The 27780-nt window shown below is 40.6% G+C and overlaps 2 protein-coding genes across 2 annotated transcripts; one reads left to right on the forward strand and one right to left on the reverse strand.

Annotated features, from left to right (window-relative positions):
- The first annotated feature begins 225 nt into the window (after nucleotides 1-225).
- nfatc4 (nuclear factor of activated T cells 4) lies at nucleotides 226-16898 on the forward strand. The gene is made up of 13 exons (XM_031748294.2): nucleotides 226-937; nucleotides 5704-5870; nucleotides 7872-8384; nucleotides 10173-10348; nucleotides 10462-10624; nucleotides 10852-10952; nucleotides 12100-12201; nucleotides 12450-12637; nucleotides 13134-13274; nucleotides 14910-14965; nucleotides 15064-15190; nucleotides 15339-16061; nucleotides 16630-16898. The coding sequence occupies exons 1-13, from the start codon at nucleotides 745-747 to the stop codon at nucleotides 16698-16700; spliced, it is 2721 nt and encodes a 906-aa protein (XP_031604154.2). The 5' UTR covers nucleotides 226-744; the 3' UTR covers nucleotides 16701-16898.
- Nucleotides 16899-23770: 6872 nt separating this feature from the next.
- Nucleotides 23771-25019, reverse strand: LOC116326646 (myeloid-associated differentiation marker homolog). The gene has a single exon (XM_031748003.2). The coding sequence runs from the start codon at nucleotides 24904-24906 to the stop codon at nucleotides 23998-24000; it is 909 nt and encodes a 302-aa protein (XP_031603863.2). The 5' UTR covers nucleotides 24907-25019; the 3' UTR covers nucleotides 23771-23997.
- Nucleotides 25020-27780: the final 2761 nt, after the last annotated feature.

The raw sequence follows: 27780 nt of genomic DNA on the forward strand, positions 1-27780 counted from the left end.
CTAATTGATGATAAGGATGATGAGGACATGAAGTTGATTTTAAAAGGAAAAACAAAATGAGATGATGCAAATGATGCAAAATGAGACAAGAAAGGAGAAATTTGCATGGGATTGTTATAATAAGTGAATGTTAAGTGAATGACTTCAAGAGAAACCTCCAGAGTGAGCGAGGAAGGGGGAGAGGAGGGGGGGAGGAGGTTGGGCAGAGGGGATTCATGACTGACAGACATGAGGTCCTATGGGGAATGAGTAACGGACCAACTGGAGCTGGGAAACCCACCCAAAGGCAATTAAGGGTAAAGGACGACAAAAATATTTGATAAACTTTTTTTCCCTCCTCCCAGTCTCTTGAAGAACTAGAAGAAGAAGCTACAGGGATGACGATGGAGCTAGAATGAAAGAGCCGACGGTATTTTGGAAATATGATTCGGAGAAGACTGTAAATTATCCGGAGCGAAAATTTGATTTGGATCTCAAGACATCAAGTCTGGAAAAACTTGCAAACAAGGAGACAAGAAGCAGAATTTCTCGCGTAGAAACTTTCTGAAGCAAAACTTTCCTACATATCCCAGATGAGGAGGAATATTAGCGCAATGACACGCACTTAGGAGAAGAGTTTGGGGGATAAAGTTTCTTTCTTTTGAATTCTTTTTAAAGGCGCACCAAGGGACGTTAAAATCGCCTGACGCAGGGAGACAAGATTGTATCAGTGTATCTGTATCCTGTCCTTGCTGCCGGAGGGCGATGGGGGCCGCGCCGGGCTCGGGCTGGGAGGAGGGAGAGTTCGAGTTCAAGTTGGTGTTTGAGGAGGATCCGCCGTCGCGGCAGAGCCAGGGTCCATCCCCGGCGCGCACTGCCGAGGCGGAGAGCTCCGCTGCCGGGGAGGAAAGTGAAGGCGCCCTGCTGCAGCTGGACTCCTCCAGCAGCAGCAGCCTGGGTTAGAGTCACTTCCTGAATAGCTGAATGTGTTAAAAGCAAAGGGACACACTGGATAAAGGGGGTCTGAGCGGCCTGACGGGGTGGCTTCTATAACGCATGGGAACTTCTGTGCGCGTGCGTGCCGTTGCGTGTCGTTTGATGGGGCTTTCATCTGCATGCCTGTGCTTATGTGATGTGTATGTTTGAACGTGCGTGCGATGCTTGCGTGAGCACGAGTATATTTTTACTGTGTGTTTGTTTTCTGTGTGGTATGCATCTGCGTGCATATCTTTGTGCATTGTGTGCTTGTGCGCTTGTGCATGCGTGCGTGCAGGCCCAGACTCAATGTGTTTCTAATCAGCTGTGCGTGTGAGTAGAGTTAACAGCTGCCATCTGGGAAGGAACCTCAACCTCTGTGTACTGAACATACACACACACACACACACACACACACACACACACACACACACACACACACCTCCCTCCCTTCTTCATCCGAGCTCCACAAATACATACACACACCTCACATCCTCACATCTTCTCACTCATTTGTTTCCCGCCCACACTGGCATACATTTGTATTACCCCACCCAAGGTATGAACATTAACTACAGGAGAAAAAGGAGAGAGCAAGCCTTCACGTAAGGTGTGTTTAAATTTTTTTTTTTTTTTTTTGATGTTTCAGAGTATGTAGGTTTTATTTATTTGGGTAAAAAATCTCCATGGATATACCCATAAAATATGTTAAAGTTGGGCTTTTCAAATCGAAGCATTGCAGAAGTTAAGTATGAATCCAATATCTATCAAGGTAAACAAATTGCAAATTTAGCTGCAAGAAGATTGTTGTGGTGGTAAAAGTTTGTTCACCAATGTGCCATGAGTTGAATAATTTAATTGTCAGAGACTTTTAAAAAATCCATTATTGCAGAAATACTTTAGGTGAATCAGTCTATTATGCTGCTCCAGATCTGTTTTGTGGCCTCTTGTTTTTACCCTGAACCTCATGCCGGAAACCATCTAATTTAAGATCGAAGTTTGTTAAAGAGCTGAACTCTCGCATTGAGATTCTCTGAAGTATATTAGATCTGTTAGACTGGCATCTCCAAAAGAAACTGATCCAATGATAATTTAAATTATGGGGTTATTTTAAGATTAAGAAGAGAACATGAAGAGATAAATTCCCCATTAAATTGATGGAGGCAAAAAAAGACAACACTTTAAGCTTAAGAAGAAATCAATCAATCAATTCCATTTCGTTTGAACCCTATGAGGCTTAAGTCATCATAGGTAATGCTCCTAACTCCAGTACTTTATTTCAGAGAAAGGGGGAAAAATTACTGTATATGCCATATATTTACAAGGGAGCAGACTGCAGTATTATGCCATTTTTGCTTTTCTCTTCCCTCGATGTCTCATGACCCTTCTCATGTACTTTTCCACCACTTGTGAGGCCCCACAGACCCCCAGGTTGAGGTAAACATTGCTTTTTTGAGGTTCAGTTCAGGACATGGAAACAAACATGAAAGTATATTAGATCAGTGAGTCTTTTTTTTTCCCTGTTCGATAAGTGTTAGTTAAATTCTCGTGGCTCATAAACTCCTGCTGGTCTACACATAAACCTCTAAATCACTGATTCATGTGAAAAATCCACCAGCAGAAGAGTTGCCTCAGCACTGCAGCTTTAATCACTTGGAAATATTTTTGTTGCCAGGAAACATTTGAAGAGATTTTTTTTTTTCACCCAGCGTCTTAATTCGTTGGCAGTTGCTGTTGTGTGTCCGCATTGCCCAAAAATTACCCGCATGGCCCGCCGCCACTACAGAGCGGCAGTGATCAGTCGGAGCCTCGTTCATTAGAGAGTAACTACTGTTTGACTCCATGTGAAGCCAGACCACACCACACTGGGAAAATGTTGTGGCAAGGGATGTGGCCTTAAGGAGTCAGTTTGGTGGCTTATGGGCAAAATCCAAAGGAGTCATGTTGAGATTATACAATGAAAAAAGTCTCTATATAAATGTCAAGATCAGCAGTGGAGTTGGGTGTGTGGTTCCTCATGCTGTGAAATGAATCAGTGGGCCAAAAGTAAACTTCATGATTTGGTTAGAATTCCCATTTCACCCTTTATTGCGCAATTTGTAACTATAATACATGGAAAAATGTACGAAATAGTTCAAAAGTAGAGCTGAAAGTGTTGGAGGGGATTTGATAAATTGTTGCCATACGACAGAGCGATTATGGATAAAACCAAATCCCACTTTAAGGCAAGATTATCACAGTCTTTTTGGCCCACATTTAGATTCATCTGGACATCTACATTGATGTTTTTGAACTGAATGTGGAAGCTGGCAGCATTTACCATTCCAAGTTTGGTTCCCTGTTTCCTGTTGCCTTTATTAACAAAAGAATAAAGACTAAGACTAAAAAATAGCATGAAGAATTTTAAAATGAAAACCAACTGTTGTCCAAGAGTCACACAGAAAACATGGCTGATACCAAACTCATGTCTGCCTTTTAAATATGAAGCCATAGCTGGCTGCCAATTAGCCTAGCTAGCATAAAGATTTAAAAACAGCTTCAGAAATAATAATACGTTGATTTTTATGCTTCTGACTAGCTATTTCCTGTCTTTGTGCTATAAAATTAAGCTAGTTGTCTCCAAGAAATACTAGGGTGCAGTGAGACACAGTGTAGATATGCCTTGGGATTCACCTCAGTCAATGGTCATGTTATGGTGGTGCAGCGGTTTGAGTGTCCCGAGTGATCCCCGGGGCTATGTTGTTGGGAGCTTTTCCCCCAGGTTGGGTCTCCCAAGGCAAATTGGTCTGTGACTGAAACTTGGCTCATTCCAAAAAAAGCTCTGAATGTGAAACATTGGGCAGCATTTTTTTTGTGGACTGTGTAAAACTATCTGATAAGGTCCCAGACAAACTATATCGTAGGATAAAACAGCAATTCTTAGAGTGCTGTGATTGGTTCTTCCATGTAGAGTCGAAGTCCAGTCAGACAGAGCTAGAAATATTGATTAGGTTGTGGCAATAGAGAAAGCATATGCATGTATCTTTTTTAAATACATTAACATTTTACTGGCAACTCTCAGCCGCACAAAGTTCACCTGCATACACAAACTACTTTTCTTTTTAAATATAAGCAACGCATTTAAGGCATATACATTTGTCTACATGTAAATTCTGTCTCATTAATTTCATGGACTCTTACATGTCTATATTATGACATTTGTCACCTTCCTAACCCCAGTGTCTGCATTATAACCCTGTGATGTGACGAGTTCAGAGTCTGGCTCAGGTTGCTCAGTACCACCAGAGACAGAGTTCAAAGCACGAGGTCAGATGTTAGAGGTGTACTCGTGGAGTATGTGTTCGAATTGCTTGCTTTTCTTTTGGTTGAGATTTAAGAGGGACATCCAGCAAACAGCGAGGTTCCCAACTCCAAGTTTCATTTTTTTAAGCAAGGAAATGTATGCTGTGATGCTAGTGGAGCTTTTTACTAAGAACACAAATACCGCTGTAATGCTATGTTCCTTCAGGCGATGTAATCAGAAGAAATTTTAAATGACAGATGTATTAGAGGCTTCCAAATACCACTATTTGCCTCAAGATTTTGGCTGGCTATCAAGTACACCTTATACACAAAATGTTTTAAAATCAATCAACAATGTTAAGCAGCTGTTTGCCTCAGATTTTCTAAAAATGTCAAAAACTACTCAATCTTCTGTCAGTGCAGCCAGTTGTTTCTTATCTATTTGCTAGGCTAAGTTCTTAAACTGTTTGCAGCAGTTTTGCATTTTCCTGAAAATTACTCCTATTTCCTAATTTATATTAAAAGTGACAAAAATGCTGTATTTGCTTTTAAGACATTACTGCAGTAAAATTCCAGCGTGTGCATTGTCCATATGGTAGCAATTACAGTAAAATGAAGGGAAACTGATGTGTAAAGCATGATAGAAGCACACTGATGATAAAAAATGAATCTTTACTCACCACAAATTGTGTTTACAATATTTTGATTGCCATCTAATGAGTCTCTCTCACGCCAGAGGTACAAGAGCAGGACAGTTGCAAAGCTAGCTATTATCGATCGTGGCTTAAGAGTTGGGAGTTCGCCTTGTAATCGGAAGGTTGCAGGTGTTTCTAATCAGCTGTGCGTGGTTGCAGGTTCGAGCCCCGGCTCGGACAGTCTCGGTTGTTGTGTCCTTGGGCAAGACACTTCACCCGTTGCCTACTGGTGGTGGTCAGAGGGCCCGGTGGCGCCAGTGTCCGGCAGCCTCGCCTCTGTCAGTGCGCCCCAGGGTGGCTGTGGCTACAACGTAGCTTGCCATCACCAGTGTGTGAATGTCTGTGTGAATGGGTGAATGACTGGATATGTAAAGCGCTTTGGGGTCCTTAGGGACTAGAAAAGCGCTATATAAGTACAGGCCATTTACCATTTATATTTACCATTTATTGTGTGGTTATGAAAAAAGATTAATAGGAGGCCACATAACCTCCCAAACCCACAACATATGATATATATATATATATATATATGTATTAAAAGGCACGTTTGAGCAAGGGGATGAAAAGCAGATGAATAATTATTTATTGTCATGTGGATGAAAAGGTGACAGAACAAAGTGCTGTTCTTTGGCAGCATGTGATTATAGTCAGTTTAAGCAAGCAGGCAACTTGCCAACAGGAAAGAGCATTGTAAAGATTTTTCAATTCATATAATTTGTGGGTGTGCCCTTCATGTGTCCGGACATTCATCCGAACCTTTATTTATTTTCAGTTACAGACAACCACCTGGCTGCTTCTCACACAGGTCACTCAATCGACATCCCCAGCCCGCCACCCGCGTCCAGTCAGCGGGCAGGGATGCATTCCCCACCTCCACGAAGGGATCACTTCAATAAGTTCAGCGGGACCTATGAGAGCCTGCCGGCACGCTCTGTACAGGTGAGACAGCCCATGCGCAAGTATTTCATATAATCTGCAGTTTCAACCTCAACTGAACAAATGACCTTAGAAAGAATCAGCTACAGTAGCTGCAGCAGCCGGCTGATTGGTTGACCTGAAGTTTGTTCCAAGAACATATTCAGCTTCTGTAGACGCGCCAACGATTGCATGTAAGTCAGACAAGGAAGAAGGAGGGTTCCTCAGCAGCTTTTTCTTGGGTTTCCGTCCATTTTCCAATCAGATTAAGGGGTTTTCCTTACTTGGAGAGTTTTTCTGTATCCAAACCAAGGGCCGAAAGACTGAGAGTATAGAAGTTTTTTGAGGCAAAGAAAACAGACTTTTTGGAAAAGAAGCTCTGAACTGCAAATTTAGAAAGTGAAACAGATTTTAAACACTCACAAATTTAGTGTTTCTACTCATGCAGTTCAGGAAACATTATGCAAGCAGTGGACGTACTGCTTTTCATTTAGACAGTTGTTTCGATTCATCTCAGCACAGCCTGAAAATCAACTCACAGTGACTTGAAAACTGTTTGAGACTGACAAACAATAGCATGAACCAATACTTGGTTTGATTTTTTACATATATTATTATTGGTAGGCAAGTTGTTTCTTTATTATGCATTCAGCTACTTCTTAACTATGACTTGAGCATTTTGCGGGGCAGCTGCTGAAATATGTTGTAATACTGTCTCAGAATATAACAAGGTGAGCGTACATATACAGTTTTCACTGAATTCTGTGGTTTACTGGGTAAAAAAGATTGGTCTTTTGTGCCTGAAGGACCCAAAATGTTGGACTGCAGACAACACAAGGTAAATGAAAAATACTATTTGATTAGGTTGAAAATCCATTACAAAAGTTGAAAATTCCACTGCTGCACAGCACATGGGGGAATAAACACAGAGAGGAAAACAGACTATCAAAATAAAACAGGATGTAACTACACAGGGAATCACATGACAAAGAAGAAGAGTCGACAGCAAGAGGGTACTGGAGAAGCAAGAAAAAAGTCCTCAAAACATAAAAAAAATTGCACAAATAAAACACAAAACCCAAACCGGAATATATTAACTTAAACTCTAAATTATAAAAACCACAGGACGTGTCAAACAAGAGGTTTTAAACACAGCCAGAAACCCAGCCTGCTTTCTCCTACAGTCCTGGAGTAATGTTGAAAAAGTCTGAGGGCAGCTAAATTTCACTGTGGCAGTCTGATATATATATAAAGTTTCAAATTAAGCTAAAGAGGCATTCAGGGAGCACATACTTAAAAGGGGCCAGTGCCAAGAAAAGGATCCAAATCCACACATTAAAAAAAGTTTCTTTTCTCATAGTTTATCTCACCACCATGTTTAATGAAATTCTTAGTACATACAAACAAAAGGTAGTGATCACTGGCTCAGTGCTCTCTAAACAGAGAAGGGAATAAATAATGGCTGTTTGCCTTGAAGTTAACAGATGTCCCCTTTAACTACTTTGTGGAGACCACAAGAACTTTTTATACATTATTATTATTATTATTAACTCCACCAAGAGGTTGTGTTTTTGGTAGCATTTACATGTCATTCTTTCTCTCGGTAACACAGTTGCTCGAACAGTTTTGAATGAGTTCTGATAAAACTTGGCAAAGGTGTAGAGTGGGGTCAGGTTAACAATCCATTAAAATTTGACGTGCATCCACCAAGGTCTTCAAGGTCAACTTCATTATTTATTAATTGAAAATTGTCAAAAAGCCGTATAACTTATAAACTATGATTCTTACAATGTTTGTAGAAAGTAACATAGAGAATCTTAAAATACCATGTCACATTTGACCTTTGACCTCTCCTTAAAGGTCAGTAGATTGATCTTAAGGTCAAAGTAATAACAATGGTATTTGAGCTTTTTAAAATTACTCTTTTTACTGCCATTGTTTGTATTGACGACATATAGTCATAGAAATATATATATATTTTTGTGTGTGACAAAGTTAGTGACGAGCCTCTTATCTTTTCTCCAGGTTTCTGAATCTCGTGTGGTCGAGTGCCCCAGCATCCAGATAACCACCATCTCGCCTGAAGATGACCCAACACCCACTATTTCCAGTTACTGGGACATGGGCAACAGCGGCGGGTGGGACAGAGAGCGCCTTTACCTGCCTCTACTGGATCCTTTTAGCTATCGTGACAGATGCCCCAGCTCCCTCAGCCCCAGCCCCGCCTCTAGCCCTTCCTCTCGAGGCTGGCTCAGTCCCGCTTCCAGCTGCGACTCTCTGCTGGTGGAGGAGGAGGAGCTGAACGAAGGCAGCATCAATTTTGGGCACTCGTCATCCTCAAGGCCCACCTCACCTAGTGGGAAGAAGCGTAGAAACTCCCCGCTGGCGTCTCCATGTACATCGCGCAGAGGCAGTTACTCAGAGGAACTGCAGGGGTGCAACCTGGAGGGTGGAGAGTCCACCCCTCAGTCTCAAGGTCCTCCCAGCAGCTGTGAGCTCAGCATTCCTCAGAAAACCAGGAAGACATCATTGGAGCAGGTAAAGTGCTGTGTGCGATCTAATACCTTTATTTTGGTGCCACCCCCCAGACCTGGAGCAGGCATCTCAGAGCAGGAGTATAAAATTTCTGCGTACTGTTAGACCTCAAGCTGTCATGCCTGTCTAGTTTTTTGCTTTTTAAATTAAAACAGAAATTACAAGAGAGGGTTTAATCTGACTGACAAACCAAGGACACTGCACAGTCACACAGTAAAAAACTTGTGAAACTCAAGGTAGCCATGCCATAATGAAAGTCCAGCTTCATGATTTATTTGAGTCTATATGTGACCATCATATATCAAATGAACACCAAGCTGTACTGAAGAAGACTTGAAACCAGTGATCAGCCCAATAAACCTATCAGGAAAATGTTCAGTGAGGTAGAACATTGAGTGAAAACTTGATTGATTTCCTCATTGACTTCTATGTAATGACACTCACAATGAGAGGAGTCGCCCCCTGCTGGCCATCACAAAGAATGCAGGACCTTTATTTCAGAGCCATCTATACAGTGTAAGCTTATATTATGTAACTTTTATTATGCTTCTGTCTAGCATCTGCACTAAATGTGCATTTTAGCAAATACAAAATCTGAGGCAGTTTTAGTCTGAAAACAGTTTTCAAGAAAGCTAAAAGCTGTGACTTTTTTTTATGATACAGACATCTACGTTTTAATTCCTGATTGGAGGTTTTAATTCTCAAAGATTAAGCTCATTTCAGTTATGTTTTGAGATTTCATTGTTATTGTATGGATAGTCCTTTCCCAATGCCATAGCTTCCTCTGGTGATGGATAATGCTATGTTGCTGTAGTTTACTGTGCAAAAACTCCCAGTGTGTGTGTTCTGGTGCTGTGGCTGCTTTATACTTGTATTATTACTGAACCCTGATGTATCCATCAGAGTGTGAGAGAGTGTGTGTGTGTTTGTGTGCTTAGAAACCATGTAAAGGCATGGAATGTGTGTATGGCTGGGTGAAAAAAGCTCTCTGAATGCTCAGTTAGAACAGAAAAGTGCTCTATCTATATCTAAGTATCAGTCCATTTACTTTCAGCAATAGTTCCACATGATTGCCGGTCCAAACAGTTTTGCCATTACTATACTTCCTCTGTAATTTTTTTTAGAGATAAGCAGGCCCCTCTGTGTAGCGGGCCTGGCTATAATCCACGTGCTTGGACATTATTGCATAAATGTTGCTAATATTGCATTAGTGTATTAGTGTAGATACCTCCAAAAGCTGACCATGCAGTAATTTTCAGGCTGTATTGGCATGTTTTCTTACTCCTTTATTTTGTGATCTGTTCCTTAGTTGTGTTGACTTTGCTTTAGAGTACATTAGGATTCCCTTACACAGAAATAAGGAAAACAACATTTACTTCTTTCTCTGAATCTATAAAACAGTGGTTTTTGGATAATCAAACATGTTGTCGTGATTTTGAGTAGTGTCAAAGAAAGTCTTTGATTCTGGTGTGTAAGGATTTTTAACATTTGATTTTTAATATGTTATATGGGCATGTGTTTATTTTACATATGTTTCTGTCTTTTAGCCATCCTCACATGCCTCTGTATGTGTGGTTTTGTTGGTTAATTTAATATGTTATCAATCTGCCAGGGACTACAGATGAAAATTAGCCCGTGAGGCTAAATCTGGCACATTCTCATGATGAATTGTTTAAATAAACATAAACATAAACATACAGAGGAGACTGAACTATAAAATAAAGATAATAGAAATAGAAAAGCAAAAAAAAATCTGTGGAGAACTAAAGAGGTGAGATTTTTGTGTTGCAGTTATCTCCCAGGGAGGTGGACCAGGAGCAGGCTCTGGGCCACAGCTCTCCCTGCCCACTGCCAGAGACCCAGCAGACAAGGAGAGAGCCCCCATCTGTGGGCATGGACTACCTCTCTGTTCCCCCTCCTCTGGCCTGGGGCAGAACGCGAGCCAGCGCCCACAGCCCTCTATTCAGGCAAGGACAACATCACTTTTCAACATTTCAATCCTGTAAATTTACTTGCTTCTCTCCAGGTGGTTCTTTCTATTCTTACTACATCTAAAATTCTCACATCTGATTTATTTCAGGTCTAATGCCCTGCCGCCACTTGATTGGCCTCTGCCATCCCAGTTTGACCAGTATGAGCTGCGTATTGAGGTCCAGCCTCGGCCACACCACAGAGCCCACTACGAGACGGAGGGCAGCAGAGGAGCCGTCAAAGCTGCACCGACTGGACATCCTGTTGTCAAGGTGAAAATGAAACCCGCAGAGTCACGTCAGAGTTTTAGTGATTTCTCAGATTTTTTTCCACCTTTAACTGTGTTATATGATATCAGATCTAATTTAAGGTTAAAATGTCTTTGATCATGTTCACACGACACTGGAACAAATTCTTTGGCCACACGATCGCGGCTCACTGCTGCAGGCCTCATCGCAGTTTGATTTCACACTGCGTCTCTCTCTCTCTATCTTCACAGCTGTGTGGTTACACAGAGAGGAAGCCGCTCTCTCTTCAGGTTTTCGTTGGAACAGCTGATGACCGATCAATTAGACCACATCCTTTCTATCAGATACACAGGTACTGAGCTGCAGTATTTTTCTATTTAAAAACTTTTTCTTCATGCCATAATGTTCAAGGAACACAAAATTCAGGGGACCCATTACGTGACTGTCGTAGCTTTAACCATTGTGCAATAAACCACCAGCTGGTTCTCGTGTTGGTCCAGAAAATGTGTTACAACAATTGTTCTTAGTCCCTTCCCATAATCCAGAGAATATATTTTTGATTATGATATCCTATATCGAGCCAAGGAGAAGCACAGAACTGAAGCAAGAGAGCACCAAACACTGTTAGAGCAATAAACACAAACTGAGAAAAAAAAACACAGCCACACAAATTTTGTATTTTAAACACAATATTAAGATCACTTCCATTTTTGAAAGACATATAATTTAAAACTGAGTCAAGAATTCTTAGAGATTGGGTGAGAAGTTCAGCCATCTGGGAGGGGCTCAGAGTAGAGCCACTGCTGCTCCACATCGAAAGGAGCCAGTTGAGGTGGTTTCGTGCATCTGACAAAGATGCCTCCTGGGTGAGGTGTTCCGGGCATGTCCCACTGGGAGGAGGCCCCGGGGCAGACCCAGGATACGCTGGAGAGATTATATTTCTTGGCTGGCCTGGGAACGCCTTGGTGTCCCCCCGGACAAGCTGGAGGAGGCTTCTCTGCTCAGGCTGCTACCCCCGCGACCGGATAAACGGAAGAAGATCGATGAATAGATGGATGGATGGAGAATTTAAAATTATATGAGAGAGATTTATTTATCATTCAGAAGGGAATGTAGACAACTCTGCACACCTTAAACTGTCACCCAATACTAAAAATATCAAAGTAGGTCTACGAGGTCAAGTTGGATGAATATTTTTTAGTGGTCAGTGAAATTTTCCAGCCATTGTATATTACAAAGTTTTTTTTAAGTTAATAACACAAATATAAGACTTTAACTAATGCTCATTATTTTTTTAAGTCATTAGAAAAAAAGTGAGGCTGATATGAGTGATTAATGCACTCATGTGTTCACAGAACTTGAAGTGACATGAAAAGGAGTATAAATCCTCACATTTCGGAAGCAATTTCACAGTTTTTCATTCATAAATAACTTTTGTTCTGCTGGGATTTCACTTTATTTTTCTCAGCTGGTAAATTCAAATGTATGTTCCCCTTCAGAGTGACTGGAAAGATGGTGGGCACTGCCAGTCACGAGAGCGTCCAGGTGGGGACCAAACTGCTGGACATTCCCCTCAGCCCCGAGAACAACATGACTGCTCTGTAAGTCAGAAAGATGCCGTCACTGTGTCCTGCTCATGTGCATAGAAAAAGGATTTTTTTAACATATATGCCAGAGTTGCTTATTATATATGCTCAGATGGGCTGCTCATGTTTGATTCTTGTGTCATACTTTGTAACTGGTCCACTTTAAGTTTTAAATAGCTCTTTCCCTAAAGTTTCAGTTTCAATGTTGAGTGAAGCTTTTGCTACTCAAATTTATGTCATTAGACAAATCTTGTGTTTCTCAGCATCGACTGTGCCGGGATTTTGAAACTGAGGAACTCAGACATTGAGCTGAGGAAAGGAGAAACAGATGTTGGAAGGAAAAACACACGTGTTCGTTTGGTGTTTCGTACCCACCTCCCTATAGTGCCCCCTTCAGCACCCCCTGGACGGGTGTTGGCTCTGCAGGTTGCCTCTCTGCCCATCGAATGCTGTGAGTGGCTGCTTTATGGAGAATTCATATTATGATACAGAATCCTCTTATAAAGGAGTCACATTTGAAATATGCAGTGTCACTTGGATTTGTCAAAGGTGGAGATTTTCTATAATTCTGCACACACTGATTACAAGCACTTTGCTTTATAAACATTATTTTATTTTATTTTGTTTTTCACTTACAGATCTTATTCGATTGATTTGATTTTATTCTACTTTATAATGTCATGTCTTTTTAACTAACTTTATCCTGTTTTACTTCTGCTCCACTACTCAAGCTCTTAACTTCACTGATTACTCTTTGCTGCTTTTTTACATTTTATTTTACTTTATATTTTATGGATGGATTGATGTTTTATTGCATTTTGCTCTGTTTTATTAATGGCTTGTCTGTCATCTGTGGAGCACTCTGAGATGCACTAACCTTGATGAAAGGCAGTGTATGAATAAAGTGTGATGACTACATATGCATTTACCGTTTCTCTCCACCACAGCCCAGCGTTCGGCCCAGGAGCTGCCTGTCATCGAGTCGGTCAGCCTCACTTCCTGCTCTGTGGAAGGAGGGGAGGAGCTGCTGCTGAGCGGCACAAACTTCCTGCCAGTCTCCAGAGTCCTTTTCATGGAAAGAGGGACAGGTAAGCGTCCAGAGGAGCCTCAGCGCATTTTAATTTACAGAACTGGCAGTAAAAGGTGTTTGGGAATACAATAAGACAGAAAATAGATTTAAATCAGTTTTTAATATTAGGGAAATGATACCTCAGTCCATTAGATTTAGGTTAAAATAATGCTGCAGGAATTCACAGTTAGAACTTCTTAAAGTCACAGTTTTGGATGATTTTCACCAGATTTTACAATTCTCTAACTATTAACTTCTCCAACTACTTAAACATGCATGGGAGAGTTAACAGACCCACTAAACATATACAGAAGGACAATCAGGGGACACATACGCAGCTGGGGAAAACAAGACACAGATAATCAAGGCAAGAAAGGAAGTAAAATTAAATGCAAGGCACTAAAGACAAGGAACTAACAAAATAAAACAGGAAGTGAGAATCATAACTAGATGGAACAAACACTGAGGGAACAAATTAAAACTGAGTCAAGAACTGAGCACTCCAAAATGTTCAAAAAACATAAATATCAATAAACCAAAATAAAAATATCAAACAGCCTAAAACAGTTCAAAAACCACATTAAGTTAAAATACACACAAAAAATGATAATTTTCACTATTTCATAGGGAATAGTCCTCTTCTGTCAAATCATAAAAACTGTTAAAATGCACATTTCCAGGTTCCCACACATAGTTGAAAAGCATGCCAAATTTCAAATGCAAAGCTCTAAGGCTTTGATGCAGTGCTTGTGCAACTAGGTCTAATAAACATAGAAGATGATGTGGGACAATATTTTTATTACAAAAAACAATAGCCCCCTTTAAATGGTTGTTTTCACATATTTGTAGTTCATTATATGCTGATAATTTTCACATTCAGGTCTGTGTAATCCAGGTATTAGAAACTTATCTCACATGTCTGTCATAATGTGAGAGAACGTGGACTCAGATAGAAACTCAAGAGTTATAAAAAATCAACAAACAAATCTTTATTCAAGCTGAACATCAAAATTCAACCCAGAAGACACACAAAGAAAAACAACAGAGTATGAAAAGTATATAAAACATACATAACAGTACATAGTAATGTCAAACTACTTCTAGATTAAATGCTGACATATTAGTTCAGATTATATGATGATTATTTGATTAAATGATGGGTTCAGTTGGTAACAAGTGTCCATGTCATTTTGGAACACTGGAAGGACTCCCACACTCCAACGCTTAAAATGTGGAAAGAAGGAATGATTGGGAACGTTGCTTGCGAAAAGATGTTGGGAAAGTTACATCATGTGACGGAAGTTTCAGTGGAACAATGGGGCAATTTTTGCACCTACATGTTTACATGACTTGGACATTTGAGCTTAATGCAACAGATGTTAAAACCTCACTGTTTTTGTTTTGTTTTGTTTTTTGTTTGTTTGTTTGTTTTTGTTTTTTGTTTGTTTGCCTTTTGCTTTTGGTTGTTGCATTTTTGTATTTGTTGTTATGAAATGCAAAATCTAATAAATACTTGAATGATGAGTTCAGAAGTAGAAGGGGGATACTAGAAGTCTAACAGACATTTTAAATTAAGCTTAATTCAGATGCTGCACTTCTGTAATTCACTTGTGTTCATTATGTCAAACCTTGCTCTTGTGCTCTTTTGCATTAGATGGTAAATTACAGTGGGAGGAGGAGGCTCATGTTGACCGTGACAACAGCAATGAGGTAAATTTGTTAAAATTCAGCAGACACATCCAACACAACTGGAGATGCTCTGATAAATGATCTGTAATCCCCCTGTATGTCGTCTTTATGCCGTCCAGTGTCTGTTATGTGTGAGGGTCCCAGCCTACAGTGACCTTTCCGTCAGTCGGCCTGTGTCGGTCAATCTTTATGTTTCTAATGGGAAAAGGAAAAGGAGCAGCACTCACTGCTTCAAGTATTTACCCAGTGAGTATCTAATCCCACAAATAATTTCGAAATAAAGAGATTTCTAGTTTGAAATCTAATATAAATACAACACTGATATGTGTCAGCTGGACATGCTTTACATAAACATCAGTTATGCATGACAGTTATTCTCGGTTTCTTCCCTCAGTTATGTTCAAAGAGGATGATCCCCTGCTCTCTCGACCCCCAATGCTGCCTCTGGATGGCGGAAACATGTGTCCTGCAGGGGGTCCACCCAGGATAGACAGAGGCTTCCATGTGAGAGGGGACCAGATGTCTGATGAGCGAAACCTGAGCTTCCACCTACCCCCCTACCCCTCCACCTATTCCTCTCCGTGCCCACCCATAAACTACAATGAGGAGTACTGCTCTAAACCTGATGCAGCGGTGGAAGAGCCCGGCGGGACCAGGCCAGCCCTATCCGAGCGTCACCCCAGTTTTGAGAACCTAGAGCTGGGCTTCACCGAGCTCCTTCCCCCTCTGTACCCACGTGGTCCGCAGCCTCCCTCACCCTCACCTTCGCCATGGCTGGACTCACCCTACTTGTCCTCTTCACCCTCTCCTTCCCACTCATCCTCTCTCAGCCCTTTCCCAGCGGGAAGTCCTATCTCAACCTCCCCTCTGCCTCCCATCCCCAACTCCCCTTACCCACAGTACTCTGCTTATGCTCAGGAGGTGTGTCCCTCCCCTCCTACCAACCCAAACCCCTATCAGGATATCTGCCCAGCATCCTACTCCCACTATGAGGGCTGGGACCCCCAGGGAAGGGTGCTGGATACAGGAAATGGGGGAGAGAGGGATGCCAAAATCCAGGAGTGTCCATTGGAGTTTACCAGCTCTGCCTCTATGCACCACATTACCTTTGAAGAAGGTGAGACAGTTTTTTTCAAAAAATGTGATATTTGATAAAACTGATTTCATAAAAGTGAAATACGTGGCCACAAACACAGATACAGAAATGTTGCAGGAAGAAGTACAAAGAATTTTTAATATTCTGGATAGAAGAATGAATGGTATCCACTGAATGGACAGTGCATTTTGGCTGCCACTCTCTATGTTTTGTTTTTTGTTTTTTTTAATCAAATAGCATACAAGTTGACAGATATCAGTCAGTGTAATGTTTGTTAGCATCTTGTGGTTGCTGGTGTTTGTAGATGTTTCAGTCTTCACTGCTTAATTTCCATTACACATTTTTTAAAAAGAAACAAAGCATTAACCTTGGTGGTTAGGGTAAGGACTAGAATTTATTTTTACTGAAGCAAGAAGATGTGGTGTGCAGTTTTTGTGGTGTGCAGGATGTTAAAATATGATTAAAATAAAGCCAATGAATTCTGAAAATATACATACCATTGAAACTGACAGTACAGTATAGGTTAGTATTGTATTTTGCAGCAGCAAACTGCATCCAGCGAATTTGTGATTTTCTTCTCCTTCCACAGTATCAGAGTTCATCGGGGAGGACATCCAGTCTTACCAGCCAGGCTCACAGATGGACAACCAGCCAAACTGAGCTGAGAGGGCCCCCGTCTGATATTCAGCCTCATTTTAAATTCCTTATGCACTCGGTATTAAGATGTGTCGCTGCAGTTACATGTAATATTGAAAGGGGATTACCAGGACACTGTTGTAATTATGACCACAGGTAACTGTTTTATAAAGGGAAACTAATATTTGTAACATGTTTTCAAAATAAATTATATATAAAAAACTGTTTGAGTTTGGTATGTCTGCAAAACAAAACATAGTAGACCATAATCTTTTTTTCAGGGGCCGTCTTCATTGATGTTTTTCTTTTGGTCCTGAACTGGGCTTAATCCACAACTGGGAAACCAGCTGCTACTCTTTCTCAGTATATATCGGCTGGTGTGGGGGTGATATTTGACCTCTTGAAAGGATGATAAGGCAGGGACTTTTAAAACAGTTTGAAAGGTTCGTAAGAGATATAGTTTGTTAGAATACCTTAAAGTAGAGCAGGTTTGTTTCAGAATGGTGAAACATGGAGGAGTTAGTGGGTGACTCAGCAGAAGGATGCCTCAGCAGTCTTAAATCAGCAGCTGTTTGAAAGAGTACTCATTGTCCTGCAACTCTTTACAGTGTCCTTTTTTCTCCTCTTAAAGAACTGTGGCTACAGGAGAGATGGATGAAAAGTCTTTAAGTCTTGCAAAACATTCAAGCTAATAAAAATCCAGCAGCCTAACAAGAAGATCTTAAAGTAGCACCAGATAGTTTGTTGACACTTTTATGGGTATATATGCTTCACTGCAACCAAACATGGGCATGCTGTGAGCTTGAGACCAAAATCACTAATGGTACAGGATAGCTACAGTATAGCTGCTGTGGAGCTCTGAATGTAGCTCTACTGAAGCCATAACTCCTTCATGACACTGACTTTTCCATTTCCATGTCCTACTTTTCTCTCTGGCTGCAGCTCAGGAAATGTTGTTAGTTACACATGGAAAGTTCATGCCAAGCAAACGTGCCAAAAATAAATAAATGGAAAGCTCGCCTTTAAAGCTGCAAATAGCATTTTAATTATAGCTGAAGAGCACAAAGGGCTGAGTTTAGGAATCAAATCACAATCAGATAACAGGACAGTGCAGTCGTTGGTATTGATTAGTGCAGATGTAGAATTGCGTGGGAGAACTATTTCATACTGGAGTGATTATACATCGATTGGCACACAGCATTAAAACAACCAGCACATGAGGTAAATAACACTGATCATCTTATTACAATGTTCAGTCCCGGCACTTGTGCGGAGGTTACTTTGACACATACCACCCATCTGAACCCCCCCTCCCACCTAACCGCTGCAAAGTCATGCACCAGTGACAGTGGCAGTAAAATGTGGCTCGCCACACTGCTCAAGAAAATCTTCCAGAACAAGAAAAATAGCTTAAGCTGTTAGCCCGACCTCCAAACTCCCCAGATCCCAATCTGATGAGCAACAGTGGAAAGCACAAGAATCAGACCAAGGAGTCCCCACCCAGCAAACCACAGGAACCAAGGGGTCCACTGCCAACATCCCAATGTCAGACACCGCCATTGTATACATGTATGTGTAGGCATGTTCTTGGGAATATTTGTGTTTTGTTTTTTTGTTTTTAAAGATCCACTGTATTTACAGTCCGCAGATACAAAGTAACGCTTTTGTTAATTGAAAAAATGAAGAAAATGCAGAAAAAAGCCTCATGAAACCAAAGAATCAACCTCAGCACCTTCTCGTTGCTAACACACAACATGTTCTCCTACTGGCAAAAAACACTTTGGTCCAAACTGTGTGACTGTCTGTCAGTTCAAGGTTTAATAACATCTTCAGTGTGATAAAAGCACAATCTGAAGCCACATTGTAGATTATGACTTCCACAATCTCTTAATTTTGTCACTATCTCATCAGTATCGCATAGTTTCTCATCCTATAAATGGATAAAAAAGGTCGCCCTGACTTCAAGCTGCTGAACGACCTTGTAAAACTGAATCCATGTAGGTTTTCATTAAGTGTTTTAGTAGGCCAGAAAATAGTGCTTAAATGTTTTTGTTAAGCCAGAAAAAGTGTTTTGCTTTTCTGTGCACTAGTGAATTTTTTGTATATGGCACTATCTGTTTACTCACCCTTGTCTCTCATTTCAGGCCCTTCCCTTCTTGCCCTTCTCTGTGTTTTCTTTTTCTCATTTGTCTGTTATCTGTTTCCTTCTCTCCTCCTTCCCATTGACTATGACAGTGGACTTTATCTCATATGGCATCTTGAAGGATGTTTCCATTTCTAAAGTGCATCAGGAAGGGAGAGAAGTGTTTTTACCCTGTGAAGTCATATATGTCCTTTTTTTCACATTGTGTGAAGTTAATTAAAAGTAAGACAAAATATAGAGGTTGTCTAAACACTGTCACATCTGAGATCATAAAAACAGACAATACAGCTGTTCCACAAAGCAAAATGTAATTGATATTGCTTTAAAACGACTTCCCGAAAGGAAGGATGTCTCATTTTGTTCTGTTGCTTGCATCTATGATGGGAGGGACCAAGATGTGAGGACAGGGCGTGAGGAAAGGAATGAAAGAAGTGAAAACTGAGAAATGAAAAGAGTGGTATGTGCTCCACCTGTGTCCTGTTGTCTTCCCCTGTCATCTGCCACATTGTCCTCGTTATTGTGCACGCACTGTTTTCCGGCAATCCTCGTCTCATGTTAGACTTCCTGTGTGTCTGACCCAATTTTGTCTCTCTGTTTTTTTATCTTTGCTTGTTTCTCTTGGTTTTATCTGCCTGGTTTGACCGATCACCTGTTTACTGTATACCTGGACTCAGCTTTACTACAGTAAAGGGTTTGAACTTTCACCTGATCCCTGGTCACCACAGATAATATCCATTACAGTGACTCTTGTTTTGTTGTTCTACAGATTCATCTTGTCACATGAAATCACACAGATATTCACCAGGGGGAGGTATAATCTCAAACATAAGAGACTGAGCTCTGGCCAGCCTGACCGACACATGCAGGTTCACATAGCTTTTGTCTTTGTAGAAATCCCTAGCCGAGTTCATCAGTAAACGCAGCTGCAATCCAATTTTAGGATCCTCAAGTATGTGAGAAACAAATATAGCAATTCGCCTGCTGCTGCCTGCTGTTAATGTGACAAAGCAGCCTACTGGCTCTGGTTTTAATGCCAATAATGCTTCACTGACTATATTTATAATCATGCTAGTTCTTGTTAATCTATTTCTGGCAGTGTGCTCACACAGAGAAGGCTGATGATTAATAGGTTTAATGTTTACAAGCTTAGCTAATATTTGTGAGTAACAATAATCGTGACTGAGGCTCAGAGTTGCATAAACTCTTACTAAAGTATCACAAAAGTCAGATTCAGCCTCTGATACACTGTAAACCACAAAAGTTGGCAGAAACCAAAACATGAAGGTAGCTGATTAAAGTGGAAAGTTTTGTTTTATGGTCCTTTGCATTTTTTAATATATTATTCAAAAGTAGTGTATCACTGTGATTTCGTTACTGTGGACAGGCACAAGTAACAACTATGCAATCTCAGATTAAATACTGCCTTTACTGATACAGAAACATGTTTTTAGCACACTAATTTGCTATTTTACTAATGCTGATGCTAATGATAGCCTTTTAGATCGGCGTCTGCACTGGATTGCAACGGACAGTGAAGACAAATCACATTAGACCACTGAAGAAAAACCATTTTGCATCTGAGACAGCCTTATCTTACCTAAGCTTTATTATGGCAGAAAGGTAAAGGAGCAGGCATCCGAAAAGGATCTACCTATTCAGCTGATCTGCAAAATGGACTAATAAAGGAATGCTCTGTTTTCAGTGTAAAAGATATTACAATAGATAGATTTAAAGAGGACCAATTATGCTCATTTTCAGCTTCATATTTTTACACTTAGACTCCACTAGAGTAGCTCTGAATGAGTCAGCGTTTAAATATTCTTTGTTTATCTTATGCTGGGCCTTGGTGGAGCCCCTCTCCACTGTTCACTTGCAGTTCATCAACCTTCTGATAACAACAAATGTTAACTCCTTTTTCCTCTCCGTTTACCCGAATTTCCTTCTCATTGGCAGGGGTGTTTGGCACACAATATGTTAACTAATCTCCCACAAACTTATAAGGTTTATACTTACATCATAAACCTTATAAGTTTATAAGGTTTATAGTGTAAGTATACATCTAAAAGTCTCCAATTACTCTGGACCTTGGGCTATAATCTGTTAAATGCTCTTGCAAGGCTGACCTATAAATAAGAGACTGCAGACATCAGTCTCTTTGTTTGGCATAAAACAAAAGTAACAAAATGAGAAGAGAATATTTCTAAAGATTTTTGATCACCATCTTCACTTTTTTGTTGAGCCCCGAATGGAAGTAAGAAGAGATCAAATTGTGGTTTTATGAGGGGGGTCTCGTGTTTGACTGTTTCTTGACTGACGTCACGTAACCTTTGATAAAAACCCAACTTGGTGCTTCAAAGGCTCCATATCAAGCTGATTTTTATGTGTGGTGAAGTGTTGAAGGTCCTCTTTAAAATAAAAAGATTATATAAGACTGTGTAGTAAGAAGCTAAATTCAACACGGCAAAGGGTCAGTGTAAAGTCAGAGGACACAAACGTGTTGAAAGCAAATGAGCATATTGGGAAACTCACTTCTTTAAATTACTTGTGTTACACACACACACACACACACACACACACACACACACACACATAGCTTGACCAGCTGTTAGCCATTAAAAATCAGGAGGAAATCAGACTCGGGCCAAGCAGGACGTTGTGTACAAGGGGTTTCAGGAAGATGAGGATGTATGCATGTCAGCAGTGCTGCACATTTCAGGCTCTCAGCACATCTGTGCGTCTCTGTTAATTAGCCACATGGTTTCAGTTAGGTATTGTGCTGTCATTCAAGTGCTTGTTGTTCCACATTTAACTCTTGGCAGTGTTTGGAACAACACGTCTGCTCTTCCAGTGGAAACATGATGCTGCGTAAGAGACAGAGTTCTTTCTATGGCCTCTTTCAGTTGAGATTGTATCAAGCTATTGTAGTGCTGCTGACTTACTCTTTGTTCTTCCTGTGATTCAGAGTGGGATGGCCAAGAATTAATTTAGTAACTTAGGGTAGGGAAGCTGATCTGCACAGGACCTTTGTCCCTATAAATGAAACTTATACGAGACGGAGTAAAAAAAACGCATACACACAAAAACAAGAGAGTTAAGATGTGTAATGTTTAATTATTGCAGTAAGATTGTACAATATTTCTTTTATTAAAGTGAAAATGTGCAAAAATGTACTTTTTTAGACACATCACATAATGAAACTTTTGTTAAATCAAAGTAGTAAGATGGGTCTGATTTATTTTTATCTGTTGATTTAAAACAGATTTTTAAGAATTTAAAGATTTTCCTAAGCCATTGCAGCAGAGGTGGGGTTTTTTAATGCAGAATAGTACAATTATTCTGTTCTCCTTCATTTAAAATCCAGACATTGAAAGCACATCATCAGCTTTGGCAATACTGGCTTTAAGTTACTACGTCATGCTGGAAGTTGGACCAGGATTGGCCTCCAGTCGAGTCGTGACTAGACTGGTAAACATCTTAACCTCTTTTTTTCCATGAGCTCAGAGTAATTTTCCACTTTTAGCAGACGACCTAGTTAAGAGTCTTTTTTTGTTAAATTCTGTGCAAGTGAAACATCGAAGTGACATGACAGAGAAAATACACAACAACATTTTGATGATCATGAGTTTCAGTATAATTGAAATCCCAAAAGGGGACATTTCTGGTATAAAGTGAACATAAAAAGTCCTCTGTGTTCTGTCCACGTTAATGATGATATACTGCTCAGGATGTTAAAAGTGTTTAATCACACAAAGCTGTTAATTTTGCCTCATATCATTTATCCACCGACCACTTTTCTCATATATGTGCTGTAAACCAAACTTTAAAAACTGTCTAGGCTGGCTGAAGCTGAGTCATCGTGTTCCTGATTTATGGTAAATCCCTATTAGTTCTGATCTTGCCAGCAGCTGCAGCACCACATTCCCAGACCAGAATGTCCAACGTTTCCTTTAGAAAAATAATGACAAGTCATTGTGTCACGATTGGGCGTCACCTCTGTCTTGTTTCCTGATGGTAGATTTACAGGCAATTTAAATATTCATAGTTTCCACTCTGCCCCCCTTGTAGCCTCCAGTGGTCAAACATTTACAGTTGGTGTGAATCACAGATGTCCCTGATTCACACCCTGGAGAGAATCTCTCTGAGAACAGAGGTGGTGGGTACAAGTAAACAAAGTGGTGAGAGGTAAAGTAAACAGGGGAGTATAAATAGTGTGCACTGAGCTATGCTAATTTACAGTCAGTTTACATTCAGGCCAAATATTTTTTTTCTTTTAATTAATTAATTTATGTCATTTGTGAAGATTCACACAGCACAATTAGAGATCAGAGGAAATCAGGTTTCAAAACAGTCAGTAGGAAAATGTGGTGCTTTGCATCTATTTCAGTGGACAATCCTCAATTTGATGAATTAAATTCAGTTTTAACAGTCCAGCCTAAGGAATCATAAACTGCAACACTCACTGGACACTTTATTAGGCATACCTTGCTAGTCCCAGGTTGAATGCCCTTTGTCCTTCAGAACTGTCATAATTTACATACATACATACATACATATAAAGATAACTTCAACAAGGTGCTGAAAACATTCCTCAATTTTGGTCCATACTGACATGACAGCATCACATCAGGGTGGCTGTAGCTGAGGAGGTAGAGCAGGTCATGTACTGCTCCCTGGCTGCTCCACTCTGCATGCCAAAGTATTCTTGGGTATCCATAGTGTATATATAAAAAGACAAATTACCTTTTTATATATACACTTTTGACATACACTCTGCAAAAAATATCTAACAAAAACTCAATGTTATCTTTGTTTTTATTCCTCTCTCTTATTTCCATGCACACAGCATTTTTGAGTCTTCTTTTGGAAAATCTGTTGATAGCTTATTACTATCCAAATAATAAGCATTCCTGCAAACATGAAAAATGCATTAAAATGGAAGCTGATCTGCCATAAAAAACTCCTTCTGTCTGGTTCTAGCAAAATTCAAATCATGTTATTTTCAGGGCAAATTTCAAACAAAAGAGACACACAAGATTTGTCTCAGCTGTGCTATCATGCTAAAGTTTGCTTTTTCGCCTCCCATCATGGATTGTCCTCTAGTGATACCATTAAAGTATCCATTTGCTTGCAGCAGTATAAGAGACAGCAGTTCCATAGACAAAGTAACCAAATTCAGTTTTATTTGGAGCATACTGCTACCTTTACTTCTTGTTTCTCAAATACCAGGCGGGTGGAGTAGATCAGGTCTGCCAGGTAGAGGATAAAGTTGACACCAGTGAGTACAGCCACTGTCATGCCCTTATCCCACGAACACAACCCCAGTTGTGTGCTGCAGCTGTATGGCCTATTTTTATTCCCACGGTGCCTGGGGTCAAAGTTGAAGATAGGCCAGATGATGGTTGCTAACAGGTAGAGGACCACGGCCAGCATGGCATAGGCTGACAGGAACCGGGGGAATGGGAAAGGCAAGCACCCAGTACACTCGCCTATACAGAGCAGGATGATGGCTGCTGACAGGATGAAGCAGATGCAGTAGACAGCCATGCAGTACTTCAGTGCATTGTGATCGTTGTACAACACAGGATCAGTCACAAAGACGAAGATGATGCAGGCCACGAAGGTCTCACAGACTTTCAATAGTCCAGGTCCTGTGGCCATGTAGCCGACCACCTCGCCCGGACGCGCCTTGCTGATGCTCACCTCACTTATGTAAGCAACGGTAGCCAAGCAGGAGAAGACGGCTGCCATGATGCTGTAGTCACGGATCGTACTGGGGCCCATGGAACCTTTGAGGAAGTAGAGTGGGAAGATGATAGAGGCGGACAAACAGAGTAGGGCAGCGTAGCAGGCAAAGGTGATAGGGAGGTTCTTCCAGGAAACAGGGACTTTCATCTGCAGGCCGAAGAGCTCCACCAGAATCACGAGCAGAGTGCTGGCAAAGCTGAAGCCCCAGCAGAAGATGCACCAGTCTCCAGTGCCGGGGATGGTCCTGGCACCATGCACGGCCACAGAGAATGCCACACAGGAGAAAGCCAGGGCTGCCAGCCGTGTCCACAGCAGAGGGTTGAAGTGGAGGACTATAGCCATGATGAGAGGTGAATTGACTGGTGATAGAAGCAGAAAAGATTCCTCTTATTTGTGGGAGTTTCCTCTGTCAGTCAGACAAAACTGTATGAAAAAGAAAATGATTAGTAAGTGGTGTTTTAGAGTCTGATGCAACTTTTTATGGCTCTAGATGAAATACAAGATATAACTATGTGAGGCCAGCAGTCTGTGCCCAAAGAGAGTCAGTCCTCCTACATACTCATTTCTGAGTGAAACAATGATGCCTTTGTATTTTCATGAATGGCTAAAACAAGTGAAATGGTGAAAACACAAATTGAAACTGCAAATATGACTTCACTGTGGTCAAACACATCACAGCCCATTTACATCTGGTCGAATCAGCTGGTGAACACACCATCTTTTATTTCTCTGGTAGTTTATGTCTCATACAAGCTCCAGACTTGTTCTCGTAACAGAATTGAAGCATCAAGTGTAGCCTCCAGTGGTCAAACATTTACAGTTAATGTAAAATAAATAAATAAATAAAGTCTTTTTGACTTTGACTTTGACTTGATACCTTGCTAGTGCCTGGTTGAATGCCTTTGTCCTTCAGAACTGCCATAATTTACATACATATATATATAAAGATAACTTCAACAAGGTGCTGAAAACATTCCTCAATTTTGGTCCATACTGACATGACAGCATCAGATCAGGGTGGCTGTAGCTGAGGAGGTAGAGCAGGTCAGGTAATAATCCCTGGCTGCTCCACTCTGCATGCCAAAGTATCCTTGGGCAAAATACTAAACCCTATGTCATGGTCCCTCAGTCTTCCCTGACTGACATATTTTGGCTTGTATCTGTCTCTGCCTTTGCTTTCTCTCTCTTCTCCCCCATATCTATTGCTGTTGTTTTTGTTGCCTGTACTCGTGGGTGGGACTCATCCTGGTTTCCCGCCTCTGGCCCGACACACCTGGAATAATCACTCACCTGTCTCTGATGGCCAGCCACCGGCCCAAGAGGCAGCTAGCTAGTCTTTGCTGGATTATTGAGCTATACAATTAGAGAAATCCAGGCTCCTTCGGCTCTGTGTTTGTGCTCTGATTGTGATCTCTTTGGATTCTTACCGTGTGTTTCCTGTGCACAGATTTCCTGGATACCCTTTCCCTGATGTGTGGTGAGCCTACCCTGAGTTGAAAGAGAGAGAGAGAGAGAGAGAGAGAGAGAGAGAGAGAGAGAGATGTGTGGACGTTCAGATGTGTGGATTTCCTTACAACAATACCTTTGTTGTATTCAATGGTTATTTGAGTTACTGCTGCAGTCCTATCAGTCTGGCCATTCTCCTATGACCTCCTCTAAGGCATTTCCACTCAGAGAACTGCTGCTGGATATTTTATCATTGTCGGATCATTTTCTGTAACCCTAGAGATGGTTATGGAGGAAATCTCAGTAGATCAGGAGCTTCTGAATGATTCTGACCATTCTCTCTGCCACATTAACCATGAAAGTTCAAAGACAATTACACATCTTTTTTCATTCTCATGTTCAGTTTGAATTTCAGCAGGTTGTCTTGAGCATGTCTAAGGCCTGAAAATGCTGAGTTGTTGCCATGTGATTGGTTGATATTTGCATTGAGCAGCTGAACAATAAAGTGACCAATTTTACCACCCACACACCTGAAGAACTTCTTGGATGATTTGTTAGTATAGCTAACTGGATATCCAGTCGTTATGCTTGTCAAATAATAAAATAAAATTTCTTCAAAAGGCACCAGCACCATATACATCAAATGGTCAACAAGTCCAGGGTGGCAATTCAGATTAAGCTGATGCCTAAGGAATAGTCAGGACTAACCCATAGTAATGCGAAACTTTAAGCTTGAATTAAATTCAAATGTAGTTACATAGTTACCCTGACCAAATGTTTTGCACCAGGCTTTTTGTCTGTGTAGGTTCTCAGTCATCCAGGTCATCGGAGTCTAAGGAGTTTAGAAAGAAAGCGACTGGACTTGTTAAAGTTTCTTGATGGCGTTGCACCTCAGTTTTAAATAGAAACTCAAGAAACGAAAAGAAGTTCAGTTGCTTTCTTTCCAAGCTCTTTAGACCAACACGCTGTTTATTTTGGCTGGAAAGGTGGAGGTATTAACATGAGAGTTGGTTGTGGGACTCATTTTTGGAGCCAGCCCCGTGTTGCCACTGAAGGTATTGGATTTTTTGGCCTCTTGTTTTAAACCATGGCTGTTTCCATTTGGACAGGTAAATGTGTATATTTATTGACTCATATTACCAGTTATTTTCCTATGTGTGTGTGTCACACACTTAATATTAAATATCTATACCAGATTTTGCAGCTTCTAATAAACTTTGACATATTTCAGTCTTGACTTACAAGGGGATTGACTCACATTGTGACATGACAAAGCTACACTACCAGGGTGGTAAATCAAAGCATAAAAACATGAAACTAACACACAAACATCTGTTTATCATGTGGTTTTATTGAAACACTGGAATACATTTTCCTTCGATACTGATGCGGTTTCCACACTTGAAACAGCAGAACATAGAAACTGTAAAGACTACAATCCTAAGAGCATGTAGACGGAGTGAAACCTTTTTTTTTTGATAGATTTCTTTGAGTAGTACCACACAAACAGACGTAGTGAATATAACTTTAGCAGTGAGGGACCAGCATTAATAGGTTCTTTGATATTTGGAGACACCAGAAATATGAACACACAATGAAAACATTAATACGTGCACTTTGACTAGATGTTTTTCTTGTTTCTTTATATCCATATATGTTCTTACAATAGATTATAGCTCACAGACACACACATTCCATAACAAGAGCAAAAGCTAGCCTACCAATCATCTTTAACATCATGTAAACAAATGTATCACTTCTTTAAGTCAT

This window comes from Oreochromis aureus, linkage group 18 (assembly GCF_013358895.1).
Source record: "Oreochromis aureus strain Israel breed Guangdong linkage group 18, ZZ_aureus, whole genome shotgun sequence".
Lineage (NCBI taxonomy): Eukaryota > Metazoa > Chordata > Actinopteri > Cichliformes > Cichlidae > Oreochromis > Oreochromis aureus.

Excerpts from the sequence above, each read along its gene's own strand:
- nfatc4 (XM_031748294.2), top strand. The coding sequence starts at position 745 with ATGGGGGCCGCGCCGGGCTCGGGCTGGGAGGAGGGAGAGTTCGAGTTC. Across the intron at positions 10,953-12,099 it reads CCTTTCTATCAGATACACAG|AGTGACTGGAAAGATGGTGG; the intron begins GTACTGAGCTGC and ends GTTCCCCTTCAG. Across the intron at positions 12,638-13,133 it reads CTCTCTGCCCATCGAATGCT|CCCAGCGTTCGGCCCAGGAG; the intron begins GTGAGTGGCTGC and ends TCTCCACCACAG.
- LOC116326646 (XM_031748003.2), bottom strand. The coding sequence starts at position 24,906 with ATGGCTATAGTCCTCCACTTCAACCCTCTGCTGTGGACACGGCTGGCA.